The sequence below is a fragment of the Macrobrachium nipponense genome, chromosome 6, assembly GCF_015104395.2.
Source record: "Macrobrachium nipponense isolate FS-2020 chromosome 6, ASM1510439v2, whole genome shotgun sequence".
Lineage (NCBI taxonomy): Eukaryota > Metazoa > Arthropoda > Malacostraca > Decapoda > Palaemonidae > Macrobrachium > Macrobrachium nipponense.
In genome coordinates, this window is record NC_061108.1 from 120,806,462 (window position 1) to 120,826,990 (window position 20,529).

At 33.9% G+C, this 20,529-nt stretch overlaps 1 protein-coding gene across 3 annotated transcripts in view; it reads right to left on the bottom strand.

The window, feature by feature from the left end:
- The window catches only part of LOC135216079 (GTP-binding protein REM 2-like), a 485,492-nt gene that overhangs the window by 62,872 nt on the left and 402,091 nt on the right, over nucleotides 1-20,529 (bottom strand). The window contains exons 3-4 of one of the 3 annotated variants that reach the window (XM_064251076.1): nucleotides 7,192-7,200; nucleotides 4,329-4,352 (exon numbers count right to left, since the gene is read on the bottom strand). The exons of the other annotated variants lie outside the window; for them this stretch is intronic. Of the exons in view, the coding sequence (XP_064107146.1) occupies nucleotides 4,329-4,352; nucleotides 7,192-7,200 (33 nt within the window). The remainder of the gene's footprint in view (nucleotides 1-4,328; nucleotides 4,353-7,191; nucleotides 7,201-20,529) is intronic. 3 annotated transcript variants of the gene reach the window in all.

Sequence of the window (20,529 nt, forward strand, 5' to 3'; positions counted from 1 at the left end):
TTATAGAGACATCTAGTTCTACTCCAAAGACAATACCAGTTATGCAATTCTTATTTTCCATCTTCTCTGCTGAAACAAAATACAAATTAATGTACACAAATTAAAATAAAAAAAAAACAGTTTTCCAGTAAAAACCTATTGCTAAGAAAACTTAATTCCTTCCAATAATGATAACCTCACAGGGTTCGCACAAAGGCCAAGATAGCAACCTATTATTATCAATCTGAACAACTAAAAATTGACAGCACGTTCAAATCTCAACGATTATCGCTGGAATAAAACGCGAAGGAATTTCCAAGAAATCTCAAATAAGGCGTAAAAGTTGATTGCTACACGAAGCAAAAGCAATCAGGCGATTGCACTTCCGACATAAAAGACTAAACTAAACGCTTTCGTAAGCATAAACTCAGAAGCCAGAATATGTAAGAGAAAAAAAATCACAGGAAAAAAAGGCGATACAAAAAATATATTAAAAATTGAAGAGGAAAAAAATCACAGGAAAAAAAAGGCGATACAAAAATACATATAATCGAGCAGAATCTTTCTTTACAATCACAGAGGAGCCACTCAAACTGATCGTCAGGTCCCTAACGAAGCGAACAATGACTCCCTCCAGCGCCTTCTGGCCGAGGTATCCTCCAATCACAAGCACAGGTAACGAGCTGCTGGATCATCACGGCCGTTGCACAGGTTGAATGGGAGGAGGGGGAGGAGGACAGGGTGTAGGGAATCCCCGATCTGGAATACTACAGCCATCATCCAGGATTGTGAAGACGATGCTGGCGATGGCTTCATTGGGCGACCTATTCAAGGGCTGAGAGAGAGAGAGAGAGAGAGAGAGAGAGAGAGAGAGGCGTAGGAGGAGGAGGAGGGACCAGATGAGCAGCACACACAAATAAAATTCCCAGTATTTCTTTCCCTTGGAATGGAGTTATATATTCATTCTCTCTCTCTCTCTCTCTCTCTCTCTCTCTCTCCTCTCTCTCAAGGTGACAGTTGCCTAGGAATGAATTTTAGGGCAAAATTTCATTTTTTTCACGCCGATTATTAAATAAAAAAACACCAAAAGATATAAAAACAATTTCAAAGAAACATGGCTGAAGAGCCGAGACGGATATTCTCTTCCAAAATAACGAAAAAAGATCAATGAAAGGGAGTTTATAATAAATTTTCTAGCGAATACTAAATGAAAATGAAAAAAAAAGGGTTCCAATAGCAAGAAAATAATGAACACAACGTCATCAGCATAGCATTGTATTTGTAAATCAATAGACTGATGACGTTTGATCGCTGAGATATATAAATAAACTTTCAGATAACCACAAATACTAACTATACTCGGTTTTTTTTCCACCTGTCCACCAGCGTGTGGTGTTTGCGTATGGTAACACTGCGTCCCGGGCTTTAGATAGCTACATTCAGCTTACACTCAACAATAATAATAACCCTATTTCGAACATTAACATGTAATTCACATACAGTAAATTATTAAAACACTTTTCAGTTGCAAATGTACGCCCAGATATCCTTTTATTTACCTAAAACTTATACATAGCGTAACTATCTAAAGCCCGGGACGCAGTGTTACCATACGCAAACACCACAGGCGGGTGGACAGATGGAAAAAAACAGAGTATAGACTTTATGAGGTATGAGACTTCCTTTGCGGGTATATTTAAAGAAATTGAATGTTACTAATGAACGGTGTATAGAAATGGCATAGTAGGCATAATGAAGTTGAAGAATTAATAAGAACCATTAGTTTGAGTATGAGAGAGAGAGAGAGAGAGAGAGAGAGAGAGAGAGAGAGAGAGAGAGAGAGAGAGCTTTTACACGTTCTCCTTCGATGAGCAGAGTAAACTGTAATACAATTACATCACCACACTTGATATACGGTTACTCCGCTGTAATAGCACATGAATCTCCATTCGAAACTAATTCGAATGAACGGATAAGGGGAAGGCGCAAACAATATAAATAAATAAATAAATGAATAAATAAATAAATAAATAAATAAATAAGTAAATAACATACAAACAATACAGACCTTGAAAAATAACCAAATAATTAAAAACCTGTTGACGTTTTGATCCAAGTAAGAAATTACTCAGATGACACATAAAGTCTGATGCCAAACCCACGCATAAACAAGAATGGTAATATGCAAATATTAAGGAATTATATAAATTCTCTTTAAGGCTGGTATAAAGACAGATACTGTGGAGGATCTCAACTTCTGAATTTTTGGACAAAAACTTATTCTGGCAGGAGGTGCATGCAGAGAGGAAGGCTAATGAGTTAATGGAACTATATAATTAAATAAACCGTAAGTCGACTAAATGAGTCTTATGAAGAATCCATGGATGAAGAAGAAAGAAGAGAGAGACTAGAATGCCAGTGATAATACTGACATCTCTGAGAGAGACAAATCAGAATGACAGTGACAATACTGACATCTCTGAAAGAGACGAAACGGAGGGATTCATTTTACTATATCCATTATACTTAATGACATAACAGCAAGTAATCAACAATCATTAAAACTAAAAATCCAATTAACAAATACTAACAGTAAATTTTCATTAAACAATAAAAGTGCTCATTAAAATATTAAGTGGCTATCGTATAAGTAATACAGTTAAGTGAACATTTATTGACATAACACCAACATACATCAGAAGTACATTAAATTTTATAGCTATACAATGGATTATTATTAATAAGAAATAATATGAAACGGTTCGACACAGAGCAGATAATGACAACGCGAAATCAAGTTTGAGAGAAATCATCATTATGCAGATAGGACTTTAGGTTTAGTATTGTTTTACCTTTTTTTATTGCAAGAGTTGATATCAATGTGTCCAAACTTAATCATATAATCATTAATATAAGGACGATTTTTTCTGTATTACTATTATCATGATAATCAAGAACAGTTAAATCATCTTCCCATTATCCTGTAGAAAATTAATATTATTTTTAATATTTAATCCTCTTTATTATTCTGACTATCTCCATTTAATCATCACTCATCAATACCATTACCTTTACAATTACCATAATCTACAAATCCCATTATTTTTGACTCCGACATCCACGTTACCATAGGAAAAACAGTACACACTCACAGACATAATAAATGAATAAGTGAATGATTTCCACCACAATAAATAGTTAATTCATAACCTATTTATTCACTATCGACATCAATCAATGAAATACCATATTCACATCAAAGGTCATGATCGCCTCTGGTCATGATTGGGTTTATGACACAGGGTCACGAATTCGTGTTTTTATCAACAACGCCCACGAACACACGAACACCTACATAAAGACTTAGAACCACATATATACTTAATGTAGATACATACTCTGAACCGCTGCGCCCAAGAAATATATGGCAGAAATAAGAGAGAAAGAGAGAGAGAGAGAGACAAAGTCAATTTATGTCAGTATGTCTTAAGGTTAATAGGAAAGTTAATAAAATTATTATTTGTATTAAACTGTAACATCACAATTTACTTTTAGAAGCTATGCCATTTTTATTCAAGGATTTATTTCCATTTTAATATATATATTCGAAGAGAACAAAATATGCTCTTAATATTTTATATATTTCAGGTAATTACTTCAATCAAATGAATAACTAGGTTACGTAACACAGACTTCACTATATATATATCGTAGAGTTTCTGTTCCAAGATTTTTCATTTTGTTATTAAAAATTCATGACATCCGTAAAAGTCTCGTACGAATTTTTTTAAAAAATAAATACACTTAGATATTAACACATCGCTTTCATTTTAAAGATGCAGAAGCAGTCTGCCTAAAACACCGATTTATCAAGTGCAGGAAAATTTGAAAGTGCAAAAAAGATTATAAAGAAATAATTGATAAAAAAGATAATCAATTGATAAAAAATAAATAAATAACTGATCATTCTTAACACAAACCGCATTTTAGATCTTTTTAATGAACTTATTAAAATGTCACTACTTGTATTCTAGCCACTACTTCTACTACTACTATTAATGATAGTACTACTACTACTACTACTACTACTACTACTACTACCAACTACTACTATTACTAATAATGACAGTACTACTACTACTACTACTACTACTAGTGTACTACTACTACTACTACTACTATCATAATTAAAAAAGTACTAATTCTTCTGTAATCTGTAATTGAAAGTAATATTATAGTGCATGAATGAAAGAATGTGCGCTGACACTTAGAACGTATATAAACGCAAAAAAAAAAAATAAACAAATAAATAAAAACATTCAAAGTCCAACATTCGTATATATACATACTCTGATTCCAAAACCCCTTATCAGCTGATATTAAGTAAAATAAAAGAAACGATTACTTATCAGTACATTGGCAGTAATAAATATATATTATAATTATATAATTATATATATATATATATATATATTATATATATATATATATATACAACACACACATATATATATATATATATATATATAATTATATGTATGAAATATCTTTAGTATTTCAAAAAGATCAATAATTTCTACAATATGAAAACTTCAAACATATATGAACAACGGAATAAAAAAATTTCATATCTGTTATAACAACAGAAATCATTACATGTAATAACCCACTGGAAATCTTAATTAAACGACACACTGGATTAAGATCAAAATAGTTTAAATATACAAAATATACAATTTAGAAGTTGGACGACATATGATTAATATAAAAATCTGTACAGATAACGGCATAATATAATTTCTAATTCTCATGAAGAGTAAAAATCATAATTGTTAATTTTGCTGCTTATTTTGTGAGCAAGGCTGATATCCTTATCGGTAAAGAGACAACAACGACAATAATAATAATAATAATAATAATAATTCTATCATTATTATTGCTACTTCTGATTCCGTTGTTTGTTTGTTTGTATGATGTTTTTACGTTGCACGGGGCCAGTGGTTATTCAACAACAGGACCAACGGCTTTACGTGACTTCGGAACCACGTCGGGAGTGAACCTCTATCACCAGAAATCCACATCTCTCACACCTCAATGGAATGCCCGAGAACAGAACTCGCGGCCACCGAGGTGGCACGCCAACACCATACCGACCACGACACTGAGGCGCTTTGATCCCTTTGTAGATACCACTGTTATTTTCACTTCTTACTGTGATCTTAACGACTGAAGCTACAATTATTTGAAGCATCAAGATTACCATAATAATCTAGCCTTTTGCACCCTGTACAATAATTTTATACATTAAAATTTTTTTTACTGATCTTGAATGTGGCTTTGAGGCATTATTATCTTCTTTTTTAATTAGTATTTTCTTTTATGAATGCCTATGCTATGAACACTTTTTTTTAATGAAATCAGAATTACACTTAGTTTATTCTTCCCAAATTACATTACAGTTTCAGACGTCACTATTGTTAACTGTTGGCTCAGTCGCATTAACTAGTTTACCATTATGTAGTTAGAGCATATTACGCCGTTATTTTATTCCTGAAAAACACTATACTTACCGTATGTCTAGATAACAACCATCATTATCCATAATTACTGCTCTTAGAATTAATTTCAGTCATAATAGTTTCATACCAAGTTTAATAATGAAACAACATCTACAGGGAAGGCTCGGTTTCATCATGTTGCAACTGTGATAAAAAGTTGTTTTTGAAAAGACTAGGAAATCAAGTATTTAGGTGTGCGGTAGAGGAACATCCTACACGAAGGTGCTACTGAATTATTTGCTATACTACATTCACATCAACCGTGCATTTGACGTCTAGGCCAATCCCCTTACGACGCTCCTGATTGGCTGTTGATAAGCCAATTACGGGCTGGAATCAGTCTCTCGAGAGAGTTCACACAGGCAGCATGTATGTTCCACTTCTCTTGAAAGACGTATCTCTCAGGAGAGGTGGGACACACATCCAGCCTATGTGAATTCTCTCGAGAGACTGAGAGTTTCCAGCCCCGTGACTGGCTTATCAACAGCCAATCAGGAGCGTCGTAAGGGACTGGCTTAGCCATCGGATGCACGGTTGATGTGAATCTACTATAGGGATTGGGAAAGTCAAGTAGAGCATTTTCCGCGAGGCAGGGAACGAAAGCAACTTTCTAAACACAACAGAGAGTAAGGAATGTTAGGAGTTACTTTACTGTGTTCCGATGCAACCTATGCATAATTAACTACAGATCATCTGATAGGTAAAGTGGTCTAAACGACTAATAACAAGGTTTCCTGATGGGAATCAGCGAATTTGAAGTTATTACTAGAAACGCAAAAGGCTCATATACAAAATACATGAGAGGGTCCGCTAAATAAAATCGGCAGAATAGATTGTTATACAACACAGTTCCTACGGGGAATGTGACACCTATGTATAAAATATCCATCCTTTCCAGGTGTCTGTACTATGGAGCCTAAAAGCAAAGGTTTTACCTTTGCTATGGAGTAATGGTAATCTATATGCTTGTTATATGAAGGATCTTAATTGGGAAATATTACTTAGAACCTTGAGGAGCAAAGGCTATAAAACACTGCTCTTGCGGGGAATATGACAGTCATGTACAAAATACCTACAGCTACTACAGTAGATTCACATCAACGGTGCATCTGAGGTCTAGGCCAGTCCCTTACGACGCTCCTGATTGGCTGTTGATAAGCCAGTCACAGGGATGGAAACTCTCAGTCTCTCGAGAGAGTTCACATACACAGGATATATGTTCCATCTCTCCTGAGGGATAATTTGAAAGACATATCCCTCAGGAGAGGTGGAACGTACATCCTGCCTTTGTGAACTCTCTCGAAAGACCGAGAGTTTCCAGCCCTGTGATTGGCTTATCAACAGCCAATCAGGAGCATCGTAAGGGACTGGCCTAGACATCAGATGCACGGTTGATGTGAATTTATTATAGGTGTCTACACTATGGAGCCTATAAGCAAGATACTACCTATGCAATGGAGTAATGAACATCGAGGGCTATTTCATCTGAGATAAGGGCTGAGCCATCGTCATCTTCGACCAGTGAAGGAAGGGGCTAATACAAAATTCTGGTGGGGGTGGTTGTGGGGGGGGGGGGGAGGGGGAAATACAGAAACCAACATTTTTCTTTATAGGAATACACACAAGACATACATACAAAATTTTATATACATACTTTTAAGCCCTGCGTCAGGTGATAACAGAAAAACAAGAAAATGACATGAGATTATATAAGACAGAATATATGAAATCCAAGTATAAGTAAACACGAAATACGTGAAAATCTTAGACTACTTTCAAATAAGTCACTGAATAATACGAAAAGTTTCCACAAATTTCTAATTTTAAACGTTCATACATTAATGACTATTTCAAATTACATATGTCGCATAAATGGTTGACAATTTAAGCCTATTTCACATATAGGTAATTAATGAAGTAGATCAAAGTGTCAGGATACATTCAAATAAAAGCAGTTTACTGAATAGTAAATGACAACCTTAAGACTAATTTTGAAGAAAGTACGTAATTTAAAACTGCAAATCGTAGACAATATTTCAAAAGTATCTCTCCACTGAAAATATATACTTCTTTGGGATACTCAAATAAAAAAATTTTCTCTAAATAAAATAAAATAAAAATTAACAAAGTTAAAAATACCAAAATCTATCTTTATTTTCGAATAATCATTGAATATCTTAACAGAGGTTTTTTGAAAACTCGGTATTCATGATTTAATCTTCATTATCAAAAAGTTTTAATCAATCAAAGTTCGTCTTAATCATTAGACTATACTTTCCCTCCGTGTCTGTTTCCATTCATAATTATGACGCCAGCACTATTATCATTAATATTACTACCCAAACCCTATTCATATGGAAGAAGCCCACAGGGGCCACTGACTTGAAAATCAAGCTTCCAACGAACGTATGGTGTTCATTCGATAGAGGTATATAACAAAAGTAACAGAAGCCACACACTCGTTTCATTTCAACCCACCTTTTATCATATACAAGTATTCCACCTCACAGAGAGAGAGAGAGAGAGAGAGAGAGAGAGAGAGAAATAAAACTCAGTGGGCCGTACTTTAGGAGCTGTCACTTCAATGGCGGTGTAAGCGCACCCCCTCCTACGCAACTCCTTTGTTTACGTCTTTCAAGGGTGCGGGGCGAACTATTGTGTCGTGGCCATTGTTAACATTCTCTCTCTCTCTCTCTCTCTCTCTCTCCTCTCTCTCTCTCTCTCCAGTGGGTGACGAGAAAATCTGGAGGTAGAGAAAGAGGACTGTGCGTATTTTTTTTTTCAGAGATATGTGACGAGTGAATAAATGGACCGTGGTCGAGGATCTTCATTTTTAAACATACGCCTAATTTTCTATGGCGGGAAGGAGAGGAATCTGGGGCGGCCTTTTGTCATTACGCAGCGGGTGTGATCTGGAGGGTCGGATGAGACTATATGTGACTTCTCTCTGTATGGCACTTTTTTTTCTCTTTTATACTTATTCTCATTCGGGGTTGAAATGATTTTTTTTTATCTGTAGCTAACCTCTCAATAGGAAGAAGCAGGTAGCTTTATATACATATATATATACTATAAGTCATATCACATTTCCGTGATTCATATACATATATCGAGCTACAATGTCCTTTAATATCTAATTCGCTCTACCTCGGAATTAATATATTTTCATATATGCTTAACCGAAGGGGAATTTTTTCTCGATAATAGATTTGCCTGGACCAGGGCGCGAACCTATGGATCCTTTCAAACCCAGGAACGTCAGTGAAGCTTTTCCTACTACACCTCTCGCGGTGGTGTAGTAGGAAAAGCTTCACTGACGTTCCTGGGTTTGAAAGGATCCATAGGTTCGCGCCCTGGTCCAGGCAAATCTATTATCGAGAAAAAATTCCCCTTCGGTTAAGCATATATGAAAATATATTAATTCCCGAAAGGTAGAGCGAATTAGATATTAAAGGACATTGTAGCTCGATATATATATATACTATATATATATATATATATATATATATATATATATATATATATATATATATATATATATATATATATATATATATATATATATATATATATATATATATATATATATATATATATATATATATATTAAGCTACCCGTCTCTTCCAATTGAGAGGTTAGCTACAGATAAAAAAATATAATATATATATATATATATATATATATATATATATATATATATATATATATATATATATATATATTTATAAACACACTATACAAACGCACAAATATATGTGTGTGTATGTAATATGTATAAGAAAGTTTGCGTGTTTGTATGCGCTACCTGAAATGCCTACACATAACCAGATGCAGATCGGTTTACGCAACCCCAGTTTTTCTTGAGGAATTTACTCTGATGCCTCCTCGGCCGAAATTTTTAGTGGCTGATTTTCCGATTCTGTAGCCTCTCTTCTCTCAAATCTTAATATTGGTAAGCAGCGGCATTAGGCCGGTTTTATCTAAACAAACCACTCCACGAGAAAAATTTACGAAGTGACCCAGTCCGAGGTTAGTGGAATACTGATTCATCTTGATGACGTAGGTAATCATCCTAAGTTCAGTGGCGAGGTGGCCGTGATTACTGTACTATGATGTCCGAGAATCTGTGAAATCATGAGGACCAGACCGTAGACAATCACAACTTTATGGAGAAAGAGAGAGAGAGAGAGAGAGAGAGAGAGAGAGAGAGAGAGAGAGAGAGAGAGAGAGAGAGAAATCGTAAGCAGACAGACCGCTCCCCCCACCCCCACAAAACCAACTTCCATGGCACATGTGACCGTTCTGTCTAAGGTTTGTGTCTGTATCTCTAAAATGTGGACTTAACAGATGATGCTGCAGATCAGGGATCACATTAAGCAATAACCTTTCTAATGTGATCAGGGATCACATTCAGCAGCCATCTTGCAATAACCTTCCTAATGTCTTTCTTTCTACACTGAAGGCTGTCCCATAAGCCAATCTGAGATTGATAATTTAACCGTATGTATTTGTGTATCCTTGTTTACACGTCATAAAATCTAGACTGTTTTATTGTGATAAGAAATACTGCGACCTTCAATAACAAAAAGCTACAGCCCCTTCAAAGACAGGTATCTCTGAAGTCTTCTTCTTCTTCAACATATCATTCGTGAACTGTGGTCCCATTCTTTATGTATTCTGTTTCATTCATAAATTCAGGAGAAGTTCGAGTCACGATTATATTTTCAGGCACTACATTCAAGTCATATACATTCGTGCATGCCTAGATTCCTAGACGAACCACTATATATATATATATATATATATATATATATATATATATATATATATATATATATATATATACTATATATATAATATATATATATATATATATATATATATATATATAATCAATTATAAGCCGTTTTCTCCAAACTGGGAGTCAATCCAGAGAAAAAACAGCAAGAGTCATACTTGAAACTGCTAAATTGTATACGGAATAGAATATACAATTTGGGCAACAGGCCAAGCGCTGGGACCTATGGGATCATTCAGGGCTCAATGGGAAACCAAAAATAAAAAGTTACAAAGATGTAACATGAGGAAAATCTCACAGTATGAAACTATTGTTAGAAGAGGGCGGAAAGTAATATGGAAGCGAGAATATGAACGGAGACACAGTAAAAGGAATGAAAGTTGTTCCAGCTAGGGGCCGAAGGGACGCTGCAAAGAACCTTAAGTAATACCTACAGTGCACTGCATGAGGCGCACTGACGGCTCTACCCGGCTAAGGATTGTGTACAGACCTTCAGAGCAGCAGACCTTTCACATGAGACTCATTAGCAGTGCATCAAGCCTCTTTACAAACACTGCGCTATTCCTCCCTGTTTTGCTTGCATTCTTCTGCTTAAGAGACATCAAAGCCCTTCATTTCCAATAACACTTTCTCCCCATCAATAAAACTTCTCGCAATTAAGTTTAATTTTGAAAACGACCCAAGAGTACCCTTTTGCTAGTCTAAAGTCATGGTGCTGTTTTTCTATCAGTCCTCCTACAATCTATTTTATTTTCTAAATTAAAATCCAGCTTTTCCTCTTTAATTATGAAAGTGTCCTCTGCCAACTTTTCTTTATATAACAGAATCGCAGATCGCGCTGATAATCTTACTAAACTCTTAGCGTTAAATCTTATTTGTCCTCAATAGCCCCACCCACAGGCACTTACATTCTTGCACCACACAATATCTTTTTCTATCCTCAACATTCCACAAATCTAAAAAAAAAAAAGAAAAAAAAAAAAAAACTCCACCGACACAAGACTGCATTTCCTTCATAAAGTATCTTTCCATATAACATCCATCTTACCCTCGGCATTTACATCTTTGTTGAACAACTTTCTGTTCTCAGAATTCTCGTTCACGTTTCCCCCCCGCCCTCTTTATTTATTACAACCTTTCTTCATCTCTCCCTCACTTTCTCACCATCTACACTTTACAATCCAGGCTTCTCTTCCGCTATTGAAGTGCACCTCAAAATTAATAATGCCTCCTTTTTTGTTTTGTTTTTTGCTTCGCTAAACCTTTTGTTTTATTCAGCCCAAGACTTATATACTGTTTTCATTCTCTGTTGGTGCTCTCCTCTCTCTCTCTCAAACTTACACACACACACACACACACACACACACACACACACACACACATATATATTATATATATATATATATATATATATATATATATATATATATATAACGTATATGAAAGAATAGAGAGAGAGAGAGAGAGAGAGAAGAGAGAGAGAGAGAGAGAGAGAGAGAGAGAGAGAGAGAGGGAGGGGGTTTCCCAGCAAAGAATTTGTCATGTATGTGAGAGCAAATGCAGTGTATTTTTTATATATATATATATATATATATATCTATATATATATATATATATATATGTATATATCCTCTGTGAGCGTCGCAGTACTTGTAAACGCCAGAACGACAGGAGCCTCTCGGGATTGGAAAAATTAAACGAGGTACAAGAAGGATGTAGCCACAATTCACTATTCACGGAAGATATATCGAGACACGCTACACTGAGAAATGTTCGGGTAAAAGTTATTTTATGTGAATGACGGTATGTGCAGTGTACACACGAATTCACGTACACACATACACATGCATACATACATAGATTTACACACACACATATATATATAGATATATATATATATAAATAATATATAAAATATAGATTATATTAATATATATATATATATATATATATATAAATATAGTAATCTATATATATAAATATGTCTTAACATAATATATATATAATATATTATATATTATATTATATACGTATGTACAGTAGAGAACCTCAGTTCAAACAGTAACAAAATAGCTAGATAAAACCGTATTTCTTTCCGTAAGAGTATAGCCAATGTTATGGAAAATATTAATATCTCCCATCGTCAGGGTTACTTATCATCAAAAATAAAATAAAACAGTAGAAAACTACACAAGGGTAAGCAAGAAGGAAAGTACAGAGATTTATAATGTTTAAAATTGGAAACTCATCTGAACGTGAACATACTCAATAACGATCAATATAAAGGTATACGGAAAGTTAAATGACACCAAAGACTAAAGAAAGTCCTTTCACCCACAATGACCATCGTAGCCATCTTGCTGCAATTGCAATCATATGAATAAAATTTCCTGCAGATTCTTAGAAAAAATTTTGGAAGTCCGACGTGCGCCCCCCCCCCCCCCCCGCCCCCAAAATCCTGTGGCCCTGGTTTAAGCACACTTGATTCTATGCTACATGAGAATGATTGGGTATTACTTCTGACGAAATGTTGCCCTATTTTGTTGACCTGGTTTGCCTGGTTTATGGATTTCCTTTGCCGATAATTTTATCGGTTATTGTGACTGCGCATTATAATGTTCTGGCGCAGATAACCTCTATTTTTATGCAAGTGGTGCGCAGCCTTTCTTTTTCGCTCAAGTGCTAGGCACATGTAGCATCTATAACTTACTAGCAACACTTTTTATTATATCTCCAGTACTTCTGCAAGTAAATGAAACTTGCCATACTTCATGCCTTACATGGTATTATCTTTGTACAACATATATATATATATATATATATATACTTTTTTATATATCTAATATATATAAGATATATATATATATATACCTTGTAAGATTTTTGCTCTTAAGTTTAATAATGATCAGGATAGCGAGATGACTGGAGATCATTTCTTCTTTTCATTTAAACCAAAGTTTCGCAACCCTTTTCCATCTTCAGGGCTATAAATAGAATTTATTCTGTTTATAGCCCTTAAGATGGAAAAAGATTCCCAAAACGTTGGTTTCAATAAAAAGGAATGATCTCCGGTCTTCTCGTTGTCCTGTTCATTAAATACTTATATATATATATGTATTTATATATTTTCTTCTTTCTCAGCCTGATGATGGAAACAGAGAAATTCACGAAAAGTTGCCAACGAAAAAGAAGACTACGTTACTTTGTTCCGGAATAGAATTAAATTTCCAGTAACTCATATCAGATTCAAGGATGGAATTTTGACTGTTCATCTCATCCCCCAAAAACTTAACATCCACCCTTGTGATGGGACACATCAGTGCCCCCTGGGGGATCCATGGAAGTTGGGACTGCCGTAGTTTGCAAGTTTGAATTCGGAGGAGACTACCCAAGGCTCTCCCCCCATAAGAATTTCACCGGAAGGAAAGTAGTGCCGCCCCTGGGGAGTCCAGGGAGTCTGAGACCGGCGTGGCTTGCAGATATAAATTCGGAAAAGGCGTGAAAGCCTCGAAATGTAAACTCTGTTGGCCACAGAGTGCTTGCAGGCAACTGGGGCTCCCTTTGGAGCAGCAAACGGATTCATGGGGAGGTTTCCCCGGCCCGAGGAATTCGCTAATCTTCATTTTTCTGTTCATTTTTCCTTTTTGGATTTTAGTTTCCTTATAAATTATCCAGCTGTTCTCCTTTAAGTATTAGAACAAAGTCCTACTGTAAATATAGTTTGATATATATATATATATATATATATATATATATATATATATATATATATATATATATATCTATATCTATATCTATATCTATATCTATATCTATATCTATATATATATATATATATATATATATATATATATATATATATATATATATATATATATACCTGTAGTAGCGCAGTGGCAACTTATTTGTTAATTTTTTTCGAAACTTTATTCTTCATGACCGGAATTACTGGCGATACTGTAAACAATGCCATAATGCTATTGATGCTACATTTTTAATAGCATGTTAGAAAAACTATATACATACATATAAATGTACATTATAAAGTGAATATATATATATATATATATATATATATATATATATATATATATATATATATATATATGTGTGTGTGTGTATGTGTGTGTGTATGTGTGTGTGTGTATTTTCTATGTCGCATGTCTGTTTAAGAAGCTGAAAGACTATACATGCATATATGCATAAGCAGACATGTATTGTGAACGAAAAGACGCTTACCGTATTCGATATGAAAATTCACTTTTATTTTTAAAAAAGTCGTTTTGATAAACAGAGAAATATGCCGTAATTTTTTGTTACTGATAGATCTCTCCCCAAGGAAGTTTTAGGGTAAAGAGAAAGAGATTAGTATATATAAAGATGAACGTTATTTGGAGACAGAGATAAATATGTCACGTTTAGAAAGATATGAAAGCCATCTAGAGAGAGAGAGAGAGAGAGAGAGAGAGAGAGAGAGAGAGAGAGAGAGAGAGAGAGAATTTTCTCCGTCTGGCGGCTTATTGCAAAAACGTTAAGAAAAGTCTTGGTAATAATAAGATTTTCATAATATTAAATTCTCCTTTACTATTGAATTCTATCACGTCTAATAAACAAAATGCCTAGACAAAATAACATTTATATTTATAATGAAATTATTCATAACTACTATGAGATTCAGGGCCTCTGTAACACGGTTTTTTCGCAATAACTTTTTATCTATGCATTTCATAAATATAACGCTTATTCAGAATACATATTATATCACACATAAATTTTGAGTGTATTCTGCACTACGTAGGTTTAATAAATTGGTACTTATAATGGTAAAAGTGACCTTTTTTGAAGACGGGCCAACTTACTCAGAGAAAAGGTTTCGAACGCACTCGTTACGTAACTTATGACATCATTTCTTCCCTCTTTCTCGATGGATGATTGGCTATACGTAACGAAGGCTAAACCTCTGGCAACAATGACATACAAATTTAAATACAAGCAAAGCAGTACACCTTTATGAATTCTGGAACCTCTCCACTGATAATTGTCATAATGAACAAACCAACAAAATATGTTAATAAATACAAAAACACTTTGATTATTAGTCTAACTCCCAAAATAAGTTTCCAAAGAAATTACAGTCTACTTTATAGGTCACAATCAGATTGACAAGATGTAGGGAATAGTTGGTAATTACCAAAAATATAGTAGACAAGCTTGATTTGATAACTGCTATATCCAATGTCAAGCAATTTTTATTTATTGGCTATCTACCTACTTACTGAAAAAAAAATAGCCGGTACCGTATTTTGGCTTTAAACCTTCACCAATAATTATCGTCAGAATGGTGACTTCATGAGGCTCCACCCACTTTCGCCTCGTTATAATTCAGGATAACACTGAAGGCTACCATGGGCATTGTTGGATTAGAAAATTTAACTTCTGGCTATAAAAACTAATTTCTCGAGTAGTTGTAAGAAGTGCTAAATGATCCTCAAGGTTCCCAGCAGTTGGCTTAAACGTTTAATTCATGTATATTACTGCTATACTGTTGCGGCACTACTACTACAGTAGTATTACTACGCTAGCACTGATACCCCACCCACATCTATGTATCGTTCCGCCATTCATAAAGTCTTTGGGTTTCAGAGACGATGGAATTTCTGTCTGGTGGATGGGCGGGGCAACATTTAGTCAAAAGGCGTTTGTTTACCTTGCTTACATAATGAATGTTTTTCGACTCTTGGCTCGTAATCATTGGCCATGGCGTCGGCTAGATCATTTTTACTCTATAAAAATTAAAACTATCGGGTTTAGGTTATTGATAATGCTGACAAAATTTGTGTGTGGTTGTAAAATATACATATGTCAACTTTCAGCTACATACGATGCTTTGAAAAGGAGCAAAGTCCAAAAAACCGTGTTACAGAGACCCTGAATCTCATAGTACGTAGCACTGTCTACCAAAATAGACAAGTAACCGTTGTTTGAAAGCGTTTACCAAACTCTACTTAGGCTTCTCGTAAACATATAACGAGCAGGAAAAAAAAGAATTACTCCCCATCTCAGTTGCTCCTTATCTACCGCACCAGCTATAAATACCATTCACGAAGCCATTGTAAATAACTCTTGTCAGAACTGCTATAGACAGACTTCAAGAGTCTGACGTCACAGCGATTTTTCCAGATGGTGACCAGAATTCTCAGTGGGAATACAAAGCCGTATCAGATACGCATTCTAGTTTATTATTAAGGTCAGCGGGAGGACTCTCCTGTTCACATTATGCTGATGCCACTATACAGAACAATATTGCCTTGCGATCGATAGATATGATACAATACAGTTTCCGAACTGCTTTACGGAGTCCCACAAAAACAAAACAACATAAATTAATGAAATATAAAACCGTTTTCTTTAAACGGATGGCACATGGAAAATGGGTGTACAAAGATCGAGATTAGCAATTTTGTCTGCATTCCTAATTGACTATATCCTGACGGCACTGAGGATATATATATATATATATTAAAAATATAAATATATATATATATATATAATATATATATATATATATATGTATATATATATATATATATATATATATACAAATATATATAATATAGATATATATATATATATATATATATACTATATAATATAATATAATATACACACACAATTTTCGGTGAAAAATAGAACGCTTTCAGTGTATTAATAATAATTGTTTAACTTAGGACAGTTAAATCGTTCCGTCAAAAGAGTTACAATCAACATTCCTGGAGTTATGTTTAACATAAATTCATAAAATTTGAAAGTTTCTGTTCATCTCACACGTGGAGTAGGGAAGCTGATTTTCTTTATTTCTTCAGAGGAAGTGTAAAACTCTTTGTCGGAAAAAATTAATAAATAAAACGTGAGGTATAAATGTTAATTTTGTAAAACATTAATATTTTATAAACAATATGCCCTTTTTATGATCTTCTATATTAAATACATTTATAATTTCTGATTCCGAATAGCTGGACGTTGTAATAGCCTTATACATGGAATGACGGGGCTTCTTTTTTTTTTTTCTTTTAAAGTAAAGCGTTTAAGGAAACATCGCACCTCTTCCTAAACAGAAATAAAAAAAAGAATGATGAACTGACGACACGAAAAGCTACATTACAGACATTTCTAAAAAGTTCCAGTTTCTTCGACCCAAACTGCAGCCCATTCCAAGGTCTAATTCTTGAGACCTTGGTCCTATCTGCCTTTCATATTTCATTCGGTCTATCAGGTCTCCATCCACCTTAACCTCGCATTACTCTCGTCAAAGGACAGGAGCCTTTAGGTTTATTTGTTTGTTTGTATGGTGTTTTCAAGTTGTATGGAACCAATGGTTATTCAGCAACGGCTTCACGTGACTTCCGAACCACGTCGAGAGTGAATTTCTATCACCAGAAATACACATATCTCACTCCTTTATGGAATGCCAAAGAATCGAACTCGCGGCCACCGAGTTGGCACGCCAACACCATACCGACCACGCCACCGAGCGCTAGGAACCTTTAGGTCAGCGCCATCGGAGTCTAGGAATGGAAGTCGGTGGTCTCTTTGAAATCATTTATATAATCATACCAAAGGCCGCTTTGTGAGTAAGAGGTCTTCAGCTTAAGGATACCCTTACTGACATTTTTGTATCTACGAGGTGTATTTCAAAAAAAAAAAATAAGCATCATACATCTAATAACGTGTATAAGGACCTAAATGGATTTTTATTAGCGATACTCTCTTTTGCAAAAATGTACCTTCCGATGTGTTGAAATAACACGAAAGCGCTCGGTACTTCTTTTATTTTTCCTGTGGCCTTGGCTAAATGTATTGTCACGTGCTATTTAGTGATATAATAAGCATACACACACATATATATATATATATATATATATATATATATATATATATATATATATATAAAACTGTATTCAGTATCTTCCCACACAAAATATGAGTACCAACAGAAGAGAATATAACATTACCGACCCTATACTATTTAACAGTATGAGCATTTCGGTAGACGGAAAAAAAAAAAAAAAAAAAAAAAACAAAAAAAAAAAAAAAAAAAAAAAAAAAAAAAAACGGCCCAGAAGAATCAATACACAGCTATCAAAAAAAAAAAAAAAAAAAAATCAAATATCTAAATTTGTCAAAAGACCAGAAGAATATCCGGAGATACAGATCACAAGAGGCTGGCACGAAAATTCATTAAAATTCTTAACTGAAGTAAATTTGAAATGGGAACATTTTATTAGCAAGCCAGAGTTGGCAGTGGCTGGGAAAATGTGTTGTCATTAACGCAAGAGGAGGAAGGAGCCGTACATAGTATAGTTGTAAGGTGGCCTGCTTCATATTCATTTGCACTACAAAGGCAGGAAGTCTCCCCCCAGGGTGCTAAGCTATTCACACCACAAATATATATAATATATATATATATATATATAATATATAATATTTATTTATATTTATATTTTATGTTATATATATATATAATATATATATGTATGTATGAATATATGTATATATATATATATATATATATATATATATATATATATATATATATATATAGAGAGAGAGAGAGAGAGAGAGAGAGAGAGAGAGAGAGAGAGAGAGAGAGATGGCGGCCCCACCGTCCACCTTGTATGATGGGCAATCCACTAATATGGACGATGGGGTGCATCGTCAGACTCACGTTTGCTAGGCCTGGGATCGCTGATATGTTCTGATCAGCTGATTCCTTATCACTATTACGGAAAAAAATTAATAAGATAAAATTATTATTTAATACGAAAAAATATATATCTCTTTTAATTACTAAGACGCATCATTATTGTACTAAGAATTTAGAAGTGCTCAATATTCTACGAAAAAATAAACGGACGAATTCTCCGGTAAGTATAAAAAATTAAATAAATATATATATATATATATATATATATATATATATATATTATATATAGTATAATATATATATAAAACTGTATTCAGTATCTTCCCACACAAAAATATGAGTACCAACAGAAGAGATAACATTACCGACCCTATACTATTTAACAGTATGAGCATTTCGGTAGACGGAAAAAAAAAAAAAAAAAAAAAAAAAAACGGCCCAGAAGAATCAATACACAGCTATCAAAAAAAAAAAAAAAAAAAAAAATCAAATATCTAAATTTGTCAAAAGACCAGAAGAATATCCGGAGATACAGATCACAAGAGGCTGGCACGAAAATTCATTAAAATTCTTAACTGAAGTTTAAAATTGAAATTTGAAATGGGAACATTTTATTAGCAAGCCAGAGTTGGCAGTGGCTGGGAAAATGTTGTCATTAACGCAAGAGGAGGAAGGAGCCGTACATAGTATAGTTGTAAGGTGGCCTGCTTCATATTCATTTGCACTACAAAGGCAGGAAGTCTCCGGGTTGCTAAGCTATCACACACACAAAAATATATATATATATATATATATATATATATATATATTTATTTATATTTTTATATTTTATGTTTATATATAGATATAAATATATATGTATGTATGAATATATGTGATATATATATATATATATATATATATATATATATATATATATATATAGAGAGAGAGAGAGAGAGAGAGAGAGAGAGAGAGAGAGAGAGAGAGAGATGGCGGCCCCACCGTCCACCTTGTATGATGGGCAATCCACTAAGTGGACGATGGGGTGCATCGTCCGACTCACGTTTGCTAGGCCTGGGATCGCTGATATGTTCTGATCAGCTGATTCCTTATCACTATTACGAAAAAAAATTAATAGATAAAATTATTGATTAATACGAAAAATATATATCTCTTTTAATTACTAAGACGCATCATTATTGTACTAAGAATTTAGATGTACTCAATATTCTACGAAAAAAAAAACGGACGAATTCTCCGAAAGTAGTATAAATAAATAAATAAATAAAAAATAAAAAACGTTCCCGTAATTGCATATAACTACATCTACACAGCTAAATGAATAATACCTTCGCAATAAAAGGTTCAAAAGCAAACTGCACTTTATTTTTCCATTGCCAAATGCAAACCATCATCTCTCATTGCATTCAAAAAAAAAAAAAAAAAAAAAAAAAAAAAAAAAAAAAAAAAAAAAAAAAAAAAAAAAAAAAAAGCAACCTGAAACTCT